General features: G+C 43.1%; 1 protein-coding gene across 1 annotated transcript in view; it reads left to right on the forward strand.

Annotated features, from left to right (window-relative positions):
• The window catches only part of LOC140369014 (melanopsin-A-like), a 60,948-nt gene that overhangs the window by 22,934 nt on the left and 21,940 nt on the right, over nucleotides 1-16,074 (forward strand). The window contains exons 2-3 of the mRNA XM_072456213.1: nucleotides 6,072-6,208; nucleotides 7,951-8,084. Coding sequence (XP_072312314.1) covers nucleotides 6,072-6,208; nucleotides 7,951-8,084 — 271 coding nt within the window. The remainder of the gene's footprint in view (nucleotides 1-6,071; nucleotides 6,209-7,950; nucleotides 8,085-16,074) is intronic.

Genomic DNA, 16,074 nt, shown 5'->3' on the forward strand with positions numbered 1-16,074 from the left:
ATTATTATTGAGTGTAGGTTTGAGTGGAAAGTGTACATTTATACCGTACTTTCCGGAGTATAAGTGGCACCAGCCAAAAAATCCATAATAGAGAAGAAAAAAACATATATAAGTCGCACTGGAGTATAAGTCGCATTTTTGGGGGAAGTTTATTTGATAAAATCCAAGACATTTCATCTGTAAATGCAGTTTAAATATTAACAGTTTATAGAACATGGTGAATAGGTGTACGTATGCTAATGCTAACACCTTCAGCTACATGACGTATGCTAACGCTAACACCTTCAGCTACATGACGTATGCTAACGCTAACACCTTCAGCTACATGACGTATGCTAACGCTAACACCTTCAGCTACATGAAGTATGCTAACGCTAACACCTTCAGCTACATGACCTATGCTAACGCTAACACCTTCAGCTACATGACGTATGCTAACGCTAACATCTTCAGCTACATGACGTATGCTAACGCTAACACCTTCAGCTGAACGACGTATGCTAACGCTAACACCTTCAGCTACACGACGTATGCTAACGCTAACACCTTCAGCTACATCACGTATGCTAACGCTAACACCTTCCGCTACATGACGTATGCTAACGCTAACACCTTCAGCTACATGAGGTATGCTAACGCTAACACCTTCAGCTACATGACGTATGCTAACGCTAACACCTTCAGCTACATGACGTATGCTAACGCTAACACCTTCAGCTACATGACGTATGCTAACGCTAACACCTTCAGCTACATGACGTATGCTAACGCTAACACCTTCTGCTACATGACGTATGCTAACGCTAACACCTTCAGCCACATGACGTATGCTAACGCTAACATCTTCAGCTACATGACGTATGCTAACGCTAACACCTTCAGCTACATGACGTATGCTAACGCTAACACCTTCAGCTACATGAGGCACAGACAGAACTGTGGTAAGTGTCTGGTATGTTAACGTAACATATGAACAGTTATTCAGATAACTATAGCATAAAGAACATGCTAACAAGTTTAGCAAAGCATCAGTTTTACCCCAAATCACTAAATCCACTGAATTCTTCTTCCTCTGTGTCACTTCTAAACAACTCCACAAACTCCAGAGTAAGAGGAAGTGCAGATTCTTCTTCTGCGTCGAGCCTAGAGCGCCCTCTTGTGGTTGTCAGAGTGAAAATAACAAATAATATCACATATAAGTCGCTCTGGAGTATAAGTCGCACCCCGGCCAAAACTGTGAAAATGTGGTACATAGGGTATGACGCACTTTTCTGGTGGAAGTTACTGTACGAGCGACACTGTGCAAATGGCCCGGAATGTTCCACAGTTTGGCATTAAACTCAACTGCGGCTAATGCTTTTTGCCCTGTTCCCTAAACCCCAATGGATTTACTTAAAAAAAAAAAAAGAAAAACATTACAAATCTTGGCGGGGAACGGAAAATAGAAAGAAATACAAAATGTGTCTTTTGCTTGTGAAAAAAAAGATGGCCACAAAGTGCAAAGAAAAGGTTTGTTAAAAATAACCTTTCAAGTGAAGCGAGGAGCAGTGAGGTGCTGCAAAACAATCTATCAGTGTGAAGCAGAGCGGTCAGTGGTCAGCCGTGGTCAGATCCGGTTTAATTCCAACTGCACCAAGTGAACAGCTGGAGGCGACGTACAGGATCGTGCCGAGAAGAAACTCTATGATCTTTGATATTTATCTGAACGTATAGAGGACGTTATGTTGGTACATTAATGCTGCGGATCAGAATCTTCCAACAAAACGCTCGAATTTGCCAAAAACAGTAGGCGTCTCGCAAGCAAATTTGATGAAAACGTTTGATTATTAGGTCCCAAAATACACACTTTTTAAATTATCGCTAGTACACTGTGTATTTTCTGTCAGAGAAGTGAAAGAACGCTTGGTCATTTGGTGGATACACATGAAAATGAGTGAGGAATTTGTAATATTGGGCAGTGTGATCTGATTCCTGTGACGATTCGCTATTTCGGCGATATCGTTTTACATTTCCCCTCACTCCTATTGGTCGGCCGCATGCTCTGAGCGATCGCCGGACGGATTTAACCGATCGTAGCAAAGGGGAGGGCCTAGCTACGTCCCCACGATACGAGGTGAATATAGTACGTTCTAATCAAACAGTGCTTTTTCCTGATAACAATCGTAAAGCGGGCGTAATCTTGACGGCAAAAAACGCCGAAACATGTCGTAGGCTTTGTGATTTGTTAATAATAACCTTAACTTTGTGGTTTGATTGCGATTGAACTGCTTCGTACATTACAGTGCACGTTCCCATCACCAGATGTTACGACACTCATTGAAGCGTAATTGGTTTGCGGCTTAAGTGTGCCTGGCTCGTGTTAGTTCGGTGCCACTTCAAAACCGTGCGTACATGTGACCGGGCTAATTGACAAGAGACATCCACTAGACGCATATTGTATTAAGTCATCTGCAACCAGACCAGCGTTTGAAATCACACACAAAACCATTCTGCTGCACAAGGCTAAGAAAAAGAAATGATGACTTACTGCGTTGCCTGGAATGTAGGAATGTATCTTCTATTTGTTCAATTACAGGAGGTTTTGTTGGTTTTAACGGGGAGGAAAGTGAAAAAAAGTGAAAAAAACTGGAAAAAAATAGTAAAAATGAGAAAAAAAAATAAAAAAAGATATTGCGTTGCCTGGAATGTAGGAATGCATCTAGGAACGACTTATCCCAGACAGTTGTTCCGCTGCCATGGGTCAGCGTCAGTTACAGGCCCTTTAATGAGGACGAATACTCATATACAGTAGTTACACGTCACTTCTAATCATTGTACTTTGGAATGGTAAATGAAGTAGTTTTGGAAACATCCTTTTCCATTTGTTCATTTGTCTTTTTCATTGTCCACAGCGCATTTGCTTTTATATTGTACATTTATTCAGGCCTGGTTCACTACAGCTCACCTCGAGTCAAACAAAAGAAGATAACATTTGAGTAAATGTGAGAAATAAATGCAATGACAGTTTTTACAATCATTATTTATTTTTGTTATATTATTTTTGTTGTTTATATAATTTATAAATATATATATTTTTAATATTATTATTTTTTACTATCACTATTTTTTTAATATGACTATATATATTTTTCCCATTTTTGGCGCTTGATTTGTTTGAGAAGCTTTTTTGATTTTTATTTCATAATAGTAATAGTATTTTTTTTCAGATCAAATCTCAGTGTTTTTTAAACATGAAATATGTGTTTTTTGTGTCTTGGATTATAATCGTTCCAATCTTTTCCACTTCCACAGAAGCAGCAATTCAAACAAAATCAATCAGCAGCAGATTTCAGATTTCAAATAATTCAGAAAAAACATTTTATAGACAAAAACCTGAGGCCAGTGACTCCAGGTCCAGTGACTCCAGGTCCAGTGACTCCCGGTCCAGTGACTCCAGATCCAGTGACTCCAGATCCAGTGACTCCAGGTCCAGTGTGAGGCCAGTGACTCCAGGTCCAGTGACTCCAGGTCCAGTGTGAGGCCAGTGACTCCAGGTCCAGTGACTCCAGGTCCAGTGTGAGGCCAGTGACTCCAGGTCCAGTGACTCCAGGTCCAGTGTGAGGCCAGTGACTCCAGGTCCAGTGACTCCAGGTCCAGTGTGAGGCCAGTGACTCCAGGTCCAGTGACTCCAGGTCCAGTGACTCCAGGTCCAGAGTGAGGCCAGTGACTCCAGGTCCAGTGACTCCAGGTCCAGTGACTCCAGGTCCAGTGACTCCAGGTCCAGTGTGAGGCCAGTGACTCCAGGTCCAGTGACTCCCGGTCCAGTGACTCCAGGTCCAGTGACTCCAGATCCAGTGACTCCAGGTCCAGTGTGAGGCCAGTGACTCCAGGTCCAGTGACTCCAGGTCCAGTGTGAGGCCAGTGACTCCAGGTCCAGTGACTCCAGGTCCAGTGTGAGGCCAGTGACTCCAGGTCCAGTGACTCCAGGTCCAGTGACTCCAGGTCCAGAGTGAGGCCAGTGACTCCAGGTCCAGTGACTCCAGGTCCAGTGACTCCAGGTCCAGAGTGAGGCCAGTGACTCCAGGTCCAGTGACTCCAGGTCCAGAGTGAGGCCAGTGACTCCAGGTCCAGTGACTCCAGGTTCAGTGACTCTAGGTCCAGTGACTCCAGGTCCAGTGTGAGGCCAGTGACTCCAGGTCCAGTGACTCCCGGTCCAGTGACTCCAGGTCCAGTGACTCCAGATCCAGTGACTCCAGGTCCAGTGTGAGGCCAGTGACTCCAGGTCCAGTGACTCCAGGTCCAGTGTGAGGCCAGTGACTCCAGGTCCAGTGACTCCAGGTCCAGTGTGAGGCCAGTGACTCCAGGTCCAGTGACTCCAGGTCCAGTGACTCCAGGTCCAGAGTGAGGCCAGTGACTCCAGGTCCAGTGACTCCAGGTCCAGTGACTCCAGGTCCAGAGTGAGGCCAGTGACTCCAGGTCCAGTGACTCCAGGTCCAGTGACTCCAGGTCCAGTGACTCCAGGTCCAGTGTGAGGCCAGTGACTCCAGGTCCAGTGACTCCAGGTCCAGTGACTCCAGCTCCAGTGTGAGAGGCCTTCCAGTGGCACATGCACGAGCACATCTGCACTCACACAGTGTGTAATGTCAGATCAGTTGTAAAAATAAATGTCTTAGTTTAATGTGACCTTTTGTTATGAAGATAAAATGTCATCTCTTTAACAAGCAACTATAAGTTTATGTTTCTGCTTTATCACCTGCACGTGTTACTATGGTTTCCTCCTCTCTTACCCACAATGCATTACACACAAAGTGTGTAACCGTGACAGCTGTGTAGAGTGTGTGTCACACATCATGTCAATACAACAGTTTGTTAGTTGTGGATTGATACCAAAATAATACTCAATAGTACATGTTCTGCTTGTTTCCATGAGTTATCATTATTTAAAGCTGCACTGTGGAACATTCCAGACAAAGCAAGTACATATCCAACAATCCAACTTTATTTCACCCTGGAGAGACGACAAAGAAAGGACTGTTTAGCAGCTTTATCACGTGGGTTATTTGGCGCTCAGACCTCGGCGGAAGACATTGCGATCATGGGCACTTCATGATCTATTTGTATTAGATGTGTCCCCCAGGTCTGGGGACTGGTGGTGGTAGCATGTGGTGAGAGGGTAGAGAGGATGAGAGGATGAGAGGCATGCAGAGGAGGAGGAGGGGAGGCGGTGGATCGCAGTACGTCTGAAGCGGCCGAGACAACTGAGTGAGGGTTAAAATGGAACCGGCTGTGCGCTGTGAGCAGAGGTGCGACGTGCCACAGGGAGGAGGGACTTGGTGCGTTGATTGAAGATGGGGAGCAGGAGAGAGGGGCGATGTCCTGGGAATCCCCTGTCCTTAGGACTCTACTTCTGTCCTTAGGACTCTCCTTCTGTCCTTAGGACTCTCCTTCTGTCCTTAGGACTCTCCTTCTGTCCTTAGGACTCTCCTTCTGTCCTTAGGACTCTCCTTCTGTCCTTAGGACTCTCCTTCTGTCCTTAGGACTCTCCTTCTGTCCTTAGGACTCTCCTTCTGTCCTTAGGACTCTCCTTCTCGGCCAGGAAAAACAACAAAAACCTCCATGGGAAAAAGTAGAAAACCTGGAGGAGTTCCGTGGTGAAGGAGGGATCTGACAGGCCGGACTGTTGGTTGAGCTGGGGCAGGTGCCTTGATGTAGATGGTGGAGTTAGGTCTTCCAGGCTTCATTTGTGCAGCACATTTAATAAACAACCAAAGCAAAGTGCTTCAAATAAGAAACATAAAAACATGTGTCAGTGATAAACACGTCCAACAAACAACTCTATCTGAGCATGAGACAAAGTGAAGCAAGAGGCGGAGCCTCCAGCAGATCAGAGGCGGAGCCTCCAGCAGATCAGAGGCGGAGCCTCCAGCAGATCAGAGGCGGAGCCTCCAGCAGATCAGAGGCGGAGCCTCCAGCAGATCAGAGGCGGAGCCTCCAGCAGATCAGAGGCGGAGCCTCCAGCCTGCTCCACAGACTTGACTTGCATCGACACGCGCTGGGTTTAGTTAAAAGCTGACTCGTGTCTTTGTCCACAGGCGTCCACAGCAGCGAGTCACCCCTTCCCCACAGCAAACGTCCCGGACCACGCCCATTACATCATCGGGGTGGTCATAATGTGTGTGGGCATCACGGGCATGCTGGGAAACTTCCTGGTCGTGTACGCTTTCTGCAGGTCAGTTTTCTCTCTAATAATGGTCTGTTTTTACTTATTTTATTCACAATTCATCCCGTTCATGAGCTCTTATCCCATCTTATCTTTGTCCCTGGTTTAGTCCTGTTTTAGTCTTTCATTAGTCCCCTTTAATCTAGCTTTAGTCCAGGTTTAGTCACTTGTTTAGTCCTGTTTTAGTCTCGCTTTAGTCCAGCCAGAAAGTACACGTCCCACAGGTAGTTTAGTGTAAAATGGCCCTAAAGTGCACGTCCCACAGGCAGTTTAGTGTAAAACGGCCCTAAAGTACACGTCCCACAGGGAGTTTAGTGTAAAACGGCCCTAAAGTACACGTCCCACAGGGAGTTTAGTGTAAAACGGCCCTAAAGTACACGTCCCACAGGTAGTTTAGTGTAAAACGGCCCTAAAGTACACGTCCCACAGGGAGTTTAGTGTAAAACGGCCCTAAAGTACACGTTCCACAGGTAGTTTAGTGTAAAACGGCCCTAAAGTACACGTCCCACAGGTAGTTTAGTGTAAAACGGCCCTAAAGTACACGTTCCACAGGTAGTTTAGTGTAAAACGGCCCTAAAGTACACGTTCCACAGGTAGTTTAGTGTAAAACGGCCCTAAAGTGCACGTCCCACAGGTAGTTTAGTGTAAAACGGCCCTAAAGTGCACGTCCCACAGGTAGTTTAGTGTAAAACGGCCCTAAAGTACACGTTCCACAGGTAGTTTAGTGTAAAACGGCCCTAAAGTACACGTCCCACAGGTAGTTTAGTGTAAAACGGCCCTAAAGTGCACGTCCCACAGGTAGTTTAGTGTAAAACGGCCCTAAAGTACACGTCCCACAGGTAGTTTAGTGTAAAACGGCCCTAAAGTACACGTCACACAGGGAGTTTAGTGTAAAACAGCCCTAAAGTACACGTCCCACAGGTAGTTTGGTGTAAAACAGCCCTAAAGTACACGTTCCACAGGGAGTTTAGTGTAAAACGGCCCTAAAGTACACGTCCCACAGGTAGTTTAGTGTAAAACGGCCCTAAAGTACACGTCCCACAGGGAGTTTAGTGTAAAACGGCCCTAAAGTACACGTCCCACAGGTAGTTTAGTGTAAAACGGCCCTAAAGTACACGTCCCACAGGTAGTTTAGTGTAAAACGGCCCTAAAGTACACGTCCCACAGGGAGTTTAGTGTAAAACGGCCCTAAAGTACACGTCCCACAGGTAGTTTAGTGTAAAACAGCCCTAAAGTACACGTCCCACAGGTAGTTTGGTGTAAAACGGCCCTAAAGTACACGTCCCACAGGTAGTTTGGTGTAAAACGGCCCTAAAGTACACGTCCCACAGGGAGTTTAGTGTAAAACGGCCCTAAAGTACACGTCCCACAGGGAGTTTAGTGTAAAACGGCCCTAAAGTACACGTCCCACAGGTAGTTTAGTGTAAAACAGCCCTAAAGTACACGTCCCACAGGGAGTTTAGTGTAAAACAGCCATAAAGTACACGTTCCACAGGGAGTTTAGTGTAAAACGGCCCTAAAGTACACGTTCCACAGGTAGTTTAGTGTAAAACAGCCATAAAGGACACTCCCTCCTCTGTAAAAGTCCAAACCAGGATCTTTAGTGAGTGAAAAGCTTGCGTCAGTTTGAACCGACAGGCGGCGAGCGACAGGCGGCGAGCGACGGCAGGACCGCTCAATCAGGACGACCGCTCCGTGGATCTGAACAATGCCCCTCGCCGCTCACTAACCGATCTTCTTTGGCTCCGCAGGAGTCGAAGTTTGCACACGCCCTCCAACATCTTCGTCATTAACTTGGCCGTGGCCGACTTCCTCATGTGCCTGACGCAGACGCCAACGTTCTTCGTGAACAGCATGAACAAACGCTGGGTCTTCGGGAGGAAAGGTAAAAACAACGATGGATGGCGATTGCTGTGTCGCGTCGTGCGCGGTGGTACTTTCGATGGAGAAGAGGAGGAGGAGGTGGAGGGGCTGAGGCGGCGGTCGGTTCTGCTTTAGTCCAGGTTTGGTCACTTGTTTAGTCCTGTTTTAGTCTCTCTTTAGAAACGCACTGTTGCCTCGAGAATATGAACAAAAACGCTCTTAAATAAACCGCTACGCCACAAAGCTGCTAGCGTTAGCTGCTAGCGTTAGCCGCAGCGTAGTGAACGGGGGGTCAGAGGACGAGGCTGGACATTTGGACGCAATTAAACTTCGCGTAAGAAAGAAACTACTTCCGGTTCATCATTTATTTCACTTTTCTACTCTTGTTTTAAGTCTTTATAAAATGGGGTTTGGATAAAGTTCGATGTGTTGTGCCCTGGAAACCGCTGTCGCTAACGTGTTTAGCTGCCGCGCGCTTCGTTCTGCCGAGTTTGCTCAAAGTTTTCAGGTGGGAGATTGTATACATATATATTTATCTATATATATATATATTTATATATATATATATTTTAGATGGTTTTATCTGCTTTTGGTCGTCTTGTTTTTGCTGATGCAACAATCTGGCTCAAAAGTCTCTTCCGGGAGATAAAACCCACTTGTCCGTTACATTAGCCTCGACCCTTACGTTAGCTTAATATGACTCTCCATCATCTGTTTCACACGCTCCGTGTTCCACGCCCTAAACTACAATCCCTTAGGTGTTATTGATATACAGCACGTATCACACGCTCCACGTCTTTATTTATCATTCCACACGACGCACTTTATTCCAATTTAAAAGTAGCTTACGCCGCGCTTTAGCCGACATTTATCGATTCAAACAAAGAGCAACTCGTGAAGCTAGAGGTGCAGAGGAACATGCTAAACCTGGAAACTGGCCGCCGGGGAGCGAGGAGAAGGAGGAGAGGGAGGTGAGGGAGGAGAGGGAGGAGAGAGAGGAGAGAGAGGAGAGGGAGGAGAGAGAGGAGAGGGAGGAGAGAGAGGAGAGGGAGGAGAGGGAGGAGAGAGAGGAGAGGGAGGAGAGGGAGGAGAGAGAGGAGAGGGAGGAGAGAGAGGAGAGGGAGGAGAGGGAGGAGAGAGAGGAGAGAGAGGAGAGGGAGGAGAGAGAGGAGAGAGAGGAGAGGGAGGAGAGGGAGGAGAGAGAGGAGAGAGAGGAGAGAGAGGAGAGGGAGGAGAGGGAGGAGAGAGAGGAGAGAGAGGAGAGAGAGGAGAGGGAGGAGAGGGAGGAGAGGGAGGAGAGGGAGGAGAGAGAGGAGAGAGAGGAGAGGGAGGAGAGAGAGGAGAGGGAGGAGAGGGAGGAGAGGGAGGAGAGCGCGATGCAGTGTAAAGAAGAGGTCTCACTCGGTTGATCGGGCAGTGGCAGCTCTGGAAGAGGCGTCTTTGACCTTGCGGCGAACAGAGGAAGACTTAGATCTGTGTTAGTTTATAGACTCTGGAGTTCTGGCGTGAGAGCACACGGTGAATAAAAGCACACGGTGAATAAAAGCCACATCACAGAGAGCAGCGCCTGGAGCAGGCGTCAAAGAGGAGCGAGGACAGGCTTTTGTGTATAAGTGCATAAACCAGGGCTAAACACGCTATTCTGAGGGGGTTTTCTTTCTTTATATTTAGCATGTTTTTTGTAGGCATCAGAATATTTATTTTATTTTATTCTATTTATTCTATTTATTTATTTAATTTTTTTTATTTATTTTATTTATTTTATTTATTTTATTTATTTTATTTATTTTATTTATTTTATTTATTTTATTTATTTTATTTATTTTATTTATTTTATTTATTTGACTTGATTTGCTGCACATCCTTTTTTTTAACTATTTATTTTTTTAAACATAGAACAACCAAAAGCAAAACATAAAAATAAAATAAATTTAAAAACATGCAAAGGGAGGAAAAAAAGAGAATAATTAAATAATGAAATTAGCAATTTAAGATGTAGCGTCCAAAGAAAAGTACTCTACGTCTCATTTTGTCCATTGTTTATTGAAATGACCCATTTTCATGTCCAAAAATCAGTTTTTCCCCAGAACAAAAACACTGTAAAAGCAGATGATCGGGTCAAAATGAGACCGAAGTGCTTTCTCCGCATCGAATTATAAAAGATTTAATTCTCTCACAGCTGAATCCTCCAAAGTTGTCATTAGCACTGAGGAGTTAGAAACGTTCCGGGTGCTTGTAGAACATTCCGCTGTTGCACTGGACAGTCTCACATTGTTTTAAAAGAGAACAAACGTGATTAATTAGCCGTTTGCACTAAATATTCTCGTTTCAGAAGAAAAGCCTTGATCTATAAAAGCAAATGAATCAAATGCAAACACATTTACATAATCGCTTATATAACCCCGAGCATTCTCAGTTTCACATTCCAGTGCATTCTTTTGTAGTTGGTCCCTGTATTCTTTTTTTTTTAGAGTTCTTCATTAAACGCTCTTTAAAAACTTAAATAAACAAAAACAATCCTTCTTCATGATTTTTTGCCTTTTTTGTCATGTTTTCTTTCTTATGTTTTCTGTAAATCTATAAACTGACCACAAATACTAGGACTACTACAAGGACTAAAAAGATACTTCAGTAAAAGTATAAGTAGCACATAAGTACTCGTTTACACATGTGAAGTATTTGACAGATCTGTGTAAGAGTCGTGGTCATCATCAGTTTGAATACATTTACTTTTCACTTTTACGGGACTTGAACTCGAAACCTTTACACAAAATGTCGCCTATAATAACCCCTCAAATACTCGAGTACTTTCTACTTTTCACTCTAATTCAAAAATGTAGTGGAGTAAAGTACAGACTCCTGCTCTGAAATATGGTGAAGTCAAAGTAAAAAGTATCCACTGTTAATGTAACTTCAGTAACTGCGGTGAGACTTCTGTTTTTAGGGTATTTAATCTTATTTATTTATTTTTATTTAATTTATTTATTTTTCATTATTTTTTATTTTTTCATTTATTTCATTTATTTCATTTATCATTGCTTATTTATTTAAATTCTACTTTTTGGCTCCAGCTGCACATTGTGTTAGATTTAAGACTATTACAAATTACTAATACATTTATGTCATCTTATTGTAGCACAGACGCCTGAAATAGTACTTTTACTTCAGTACATCGTAACTTTCCACCACTGAGCGAGTCCAAACCAACGTTAATCTCATTACGTCGTGCTATTACGAGATAAAACCGCTTAAATGAAACCGTAACAAACTCAAAACGGTAAAAGGTTTTATTTCTAAATGATTTTATCTCCTTTTCGCTCTCGTGTAAATCAAAAACTGCCCCAGGACTTTAAATACTTACGACGTTATCATAAATACATAACCGCATGTTTCCAGCATGTTCAAACAAACGTCTGCGTACAGCGCTGACAGCCGCGTGATTAGCCCTCGGGTTAGCGGGTTAGCGGGTTAGCGGGTTAGCGGTTAGCAGTCGGCGCGCTCCCAAACGCCTGAGGGGAACACAATCATGCGTTTACACCGGTGCGTACATCATAACTCTCATACATTATGGATATGGAACATAACAATGTAGCGGCAGATAAATAGATGCATGATGGGAAATGAAATTTCCTGCTCATTTACATACAAACAGCCCATAACGAGCGTGTAACTGTAAAATAATATTATATGAACAATTTGTATGTTTTGCTTATTGTGTAGAATGTTAATGGTGGTTAATTATGTCAGTAGTAGTTCTAGTAGTAGTAGTAGTAGTAGTAGTAGTAGTAGTAGTAGTAGTAGTAGTAGTAGTAGTAGTAGTAGTAGTAGTAGTAGTAGTAGTAGTAGTAGTAGTAGTAGTAGTAGTAGTAGTAGTAGTAGTGGTGGTGGTGGTGGTGGTGGTAGTAGTAGTAGTAGTAGTAGTAGTAGTAGTAGTAGTAGTAGTTCTAGCAGTAGAAGTGGTAGTAGTGGTAGTAGTTCTAGTAGTAGTAGTAGTAGTAGTAGTTCTAGCAGTAGTAGTAGAAGTGGTAGTAGTGGTAGTAGTTCTAGTAGTAGTAGTAGTAGTAGTAGTAGTAGTAGTAGTAGTAGTAGTAGTAGTAGTAGTAGTAGTAGTAGTAGTAGTAGTAGTAGTAGTAGTAGTTCTAGTAGTAGTAGTAGAAGTGGTAGTAGTGGTAGTAGTAGTTGTAGTAGTAGTTCTAGTAGTAGTAGTAGTAGTAGTAGTAGTAGTAGTAGTAGTAGAAGTGGTAGTAGTGGTAGTAGTTCTAGTAGTAGTAGTAGTTCCAAAGGTATCCATTTATTGTTATGTGTCCATACCGTATTTTCCAGACTATCCCCAATGATAAGTCGCATTTTTTAGGGAAATGTATTTGATAAAATCCAAGACCAAGAACAGACATTTCATGTGTAAATGCAGTTTAAAATAATAACAGATGAGAGAACATGGTGAACAGGTGTACGTATGCTAACGCTAAGGCAAGGCAAGTTTATTTGTAGAGCACATTTCATACACAAGGCAATTCAAAGTGCTTCACAGCAGGAAAAATGCATTCAAATCACAAAGAAATTACAGAAAGAGAAATACAATAAAATTAACTAAATTAAAAATTATCAATCCAACTGATTTTCTAAACTAATAAAATCACAAACAAAAGAGAAGAGTGCAAAGAAAAAATCCTAACACCTTCAGCTACATGACGTATGCTAACGCTAACACCTTCAGCTACATGACGTATGCTAACGCTAACACCTTCAGCTACATGACGTATGCTAACGCTAACACCTTCAGCTACATGACGTATGCTAACGCTAACACCTTCAGCTACATGACGTATGCTAACGCTAACACCTTCAGCTACATGAGGTATGCTAACGCTAACACCTTCAGCTACATGACGTATGCTAACGCTAACACCTTCAGCTACATGATGTATGCTAACGCTAACACCTTCAGCTACATGACGTATGCTAACGCTAACACCTTCAGCTACATGACGTATGCTAACGCTAACACCTTCAGCTACATGAGGTACGCTAACGCTAACACCTTCAGCTACATGACGTATGCTAACGCTAACACCTTCAGCTACATGAGGTACGCTAACGCTAACACCTTCAGCTACATGACGTATGCTAACGCTAACACCTTCAGCTACATGACGTATGCTAACGCTAACACCTTCAGCTACATGACGTATGCTAACGCTAACACCTTCAGCTACATGACGTATGCTAACGCTAACACCTTCAGCTACATGACGTATGCTAACGCTAACACCTTCAGCTACATGACGTATGCTAACGCTAACACCTTCAGCTACATGACGTATGCTAACGCTAACACCTTCAGCTACATGACGTATGCTAACGCTAACACCTTCAGCTACATGACGCATGCTAACGCTAACACCTTCAGCTACATGAGGCACAGACAGAACTGTGGTAAGTGTCTGGTATGTTAACGTAACATATGAACAGTTATTCAGATAACTATAGCATAAAGAACATGCTAACAGATAACTATAGCATAAAGAACATGCTAACAGATAACTATAGCATAAAGAACATGCTAACAAGTTTAGCAAAGCATCAGTTTTACCCCAAATCACTAAATCCACTGAATTCTTCTTCCTCTGTGTCACTTCTAAACAACTCCACAAACTCCAGAGGAAGAGGAAGTGCAGATTCTTCTTCTGCGTCGCTTAGAGCCTAGAGCGCCCTCTTGTGGTTGTCAGTGTGAAGTTGCTCTGGAGTATAAGTCGCACCTCGGCCAAAACTATGAAAAAAGGTACAATTTATAGTCCAGAAAATACGGTACTTGTTTTTTGCTACTTATTCTTCAATGATACATGTTGATGGCAGTAAAAGGAGGTGATTATGTGACGTTAAATGTGCGAAAAGCCTTTAAAGCGTTTGAAAACACCCAATTGAACCCATTATTGTTGGATCCCTTTCAACTCAATGTGTTTCTGTTCTGATAACGAGGTGTTTCTGCTGCATCTCTAATGAAATCAAGGGGCGAGCGCCGCCTGCTCCCGACCCGTCCGTCAGCGCCGGGCTTGATTGTAATTATGACCAAATTGTTGATATTATCTCTGCGGAAGCTGAGTCTGATCGACAATAAAACCCGATGTCAACTCGGGACTCTGACTGAAGATGATGGTGTTCGTCTGTGAGGAAGAAGCACGGAAAAGGGTTAAAAGTGCTTATTATGTCGGGCTTTATTGGCGTTTAAACATTATATTTACCTCCGTTATATGTCAAGCTTTAAATGATGTGTTTGTTTGAACGGCAGACTTGAAAAGCAAAGTCCCACAGAGATAAGATTTGAGTTAGAGCTGCTGGAGGCAATAAACACCAGACATTTAATTACGTTATTGTGTTGTTTGCTTCAGTTCTGGCTCATTTAAACACTTTGTGAATTTACAGCGTGAAGGGTCATCACAACACAACACGTGCTAAAACTGAGTTACAGCTTCCTTCCCGTTTGCACAAAAGGACGAACCCGGGATTAAAACTGCAGTGCAACACAAACAAGTGCAAAAGACAGAAAGCGAAACATAAAGGACGGAAAAAACAGCACCGATTTCTGCCGAATCCGTGATTGAAGTGATAAACTCGGTCAAATTGTGGTGTTTTTTTGCACTAAATAGAACATAAATCCCCAGCAGAGGCCGATAGTTTGTTTAAGTCGACCGCGAAGCCCCAAGAAATTACATGAAGTTTTATTTTGACACTTTGGTGCGAAGAGGGAACTGCAGTTTACTCCAGTTTGTAGTAAAACATTCATTTTTTTCATTTCAAAAGTGTATAGGAATTGATTAAAATCGGCCCTAAAAATTGGTCCAAAATAGTATTGATGACTTAATGAGCTGGAGGGACAAGGCAAAATGACCACGATCACGATCTTTGCTGGAGAATGTTACCCGTGGTGCAAGTTTGGGGTTGATGGGGGAAACGAGCACCCAAAGTCACGTTTTGTGTCCTTCACTGCGGCTTTAGCTCTTATTGTTCCACAAACAAGGACTAAGAACACATAGTACGGACGACAGACACAAAGACAGAGAGAAGGATGCAAAACCAACGGCCAAAGTGTGTTTAAATATCCACGAACGCTAACGGCTACGCGCGATTCTACCGCGATGCTACGTCCGGCCGCTGCATTTCAACACCAACAGAACAACCGCGTCCGTCACGACATCGTTTAGACGCGACGGGAATTATTTGCGCTCGACAATAAACAGTAAATCCACCAGGGAATGTCTTAAAAGAAGCGGAAAAGTCGTAAAGCGAGCTAACAACAGAGCAGGAATGTCTTCAACTAGAAGTAAAAGCTATAAACCGCAAAGCTAGCAGCTCCAGAACGACAACTGAACCAACAAAACGCTGCTGAATGTGTCATTCTCCCATAAACTGGTGCTGGTCCGTGTGCCGGGCGGTGTGAGGGTCACACCTGTTCAGAAGGTCATAGTTCATGCCTGGTAAGCGACACAGATGGCGGTGTTTGATTTGAATCGTAATCTGAAGGTTCGCGATTAGCAAACGGGAAAGGTTTATGTCCGCGCCAACGAACTAAATACTTTGAGTCTTTATAAAACCTGCTCAATCTGAAGCTTAAACCTGGACAAACACGGACTGAACTGCACGTGAGCCTCGTCTTAGAGTATTTACTGTATTTACTGCACGTGTTTGAAATGTGCACTGCTTATATCGACGTCAGATACGGAGATTGTGCTACGTGACGTTATCCAGTAGAATTTCTATATTTAAAACGATCAAAAAATACTTGAAAAAAATACATAAATGTCCACTGGGTCATTTATTTAATCATGCTTTTATTCTATTTCTATATTTTTTACTTTTAATTGTTGTTTAATTTGTTCCAAAATAGTTCCAGGTTATGATTTATATATATTTTTAACTTTTAATTGCTGTTTAATTAGTTTGAAAATCTTTTTTTTTTTCTTTTTTTACTCGATGTGGTTTGAAAAAATATAAATAAAATCAAATTGTGATCT

This window comes from Eucyclogobius newberryi, unplaced genomic scaffold (genome assembly GCF_026437365.1).
Source record: "Eucyclogobius newberryi isolate DKJ021-1_F unplaced genomic scaffold, fEucNew1.0.hap1 SCAF_20, whole genome shotgun sequence".
NCBI lineage: Eukaryota > Metazoa > Chordata > Actinopteri > Gobiiformes > Gobiidae > Eucyclogobius > Eucyclogobius newberryi.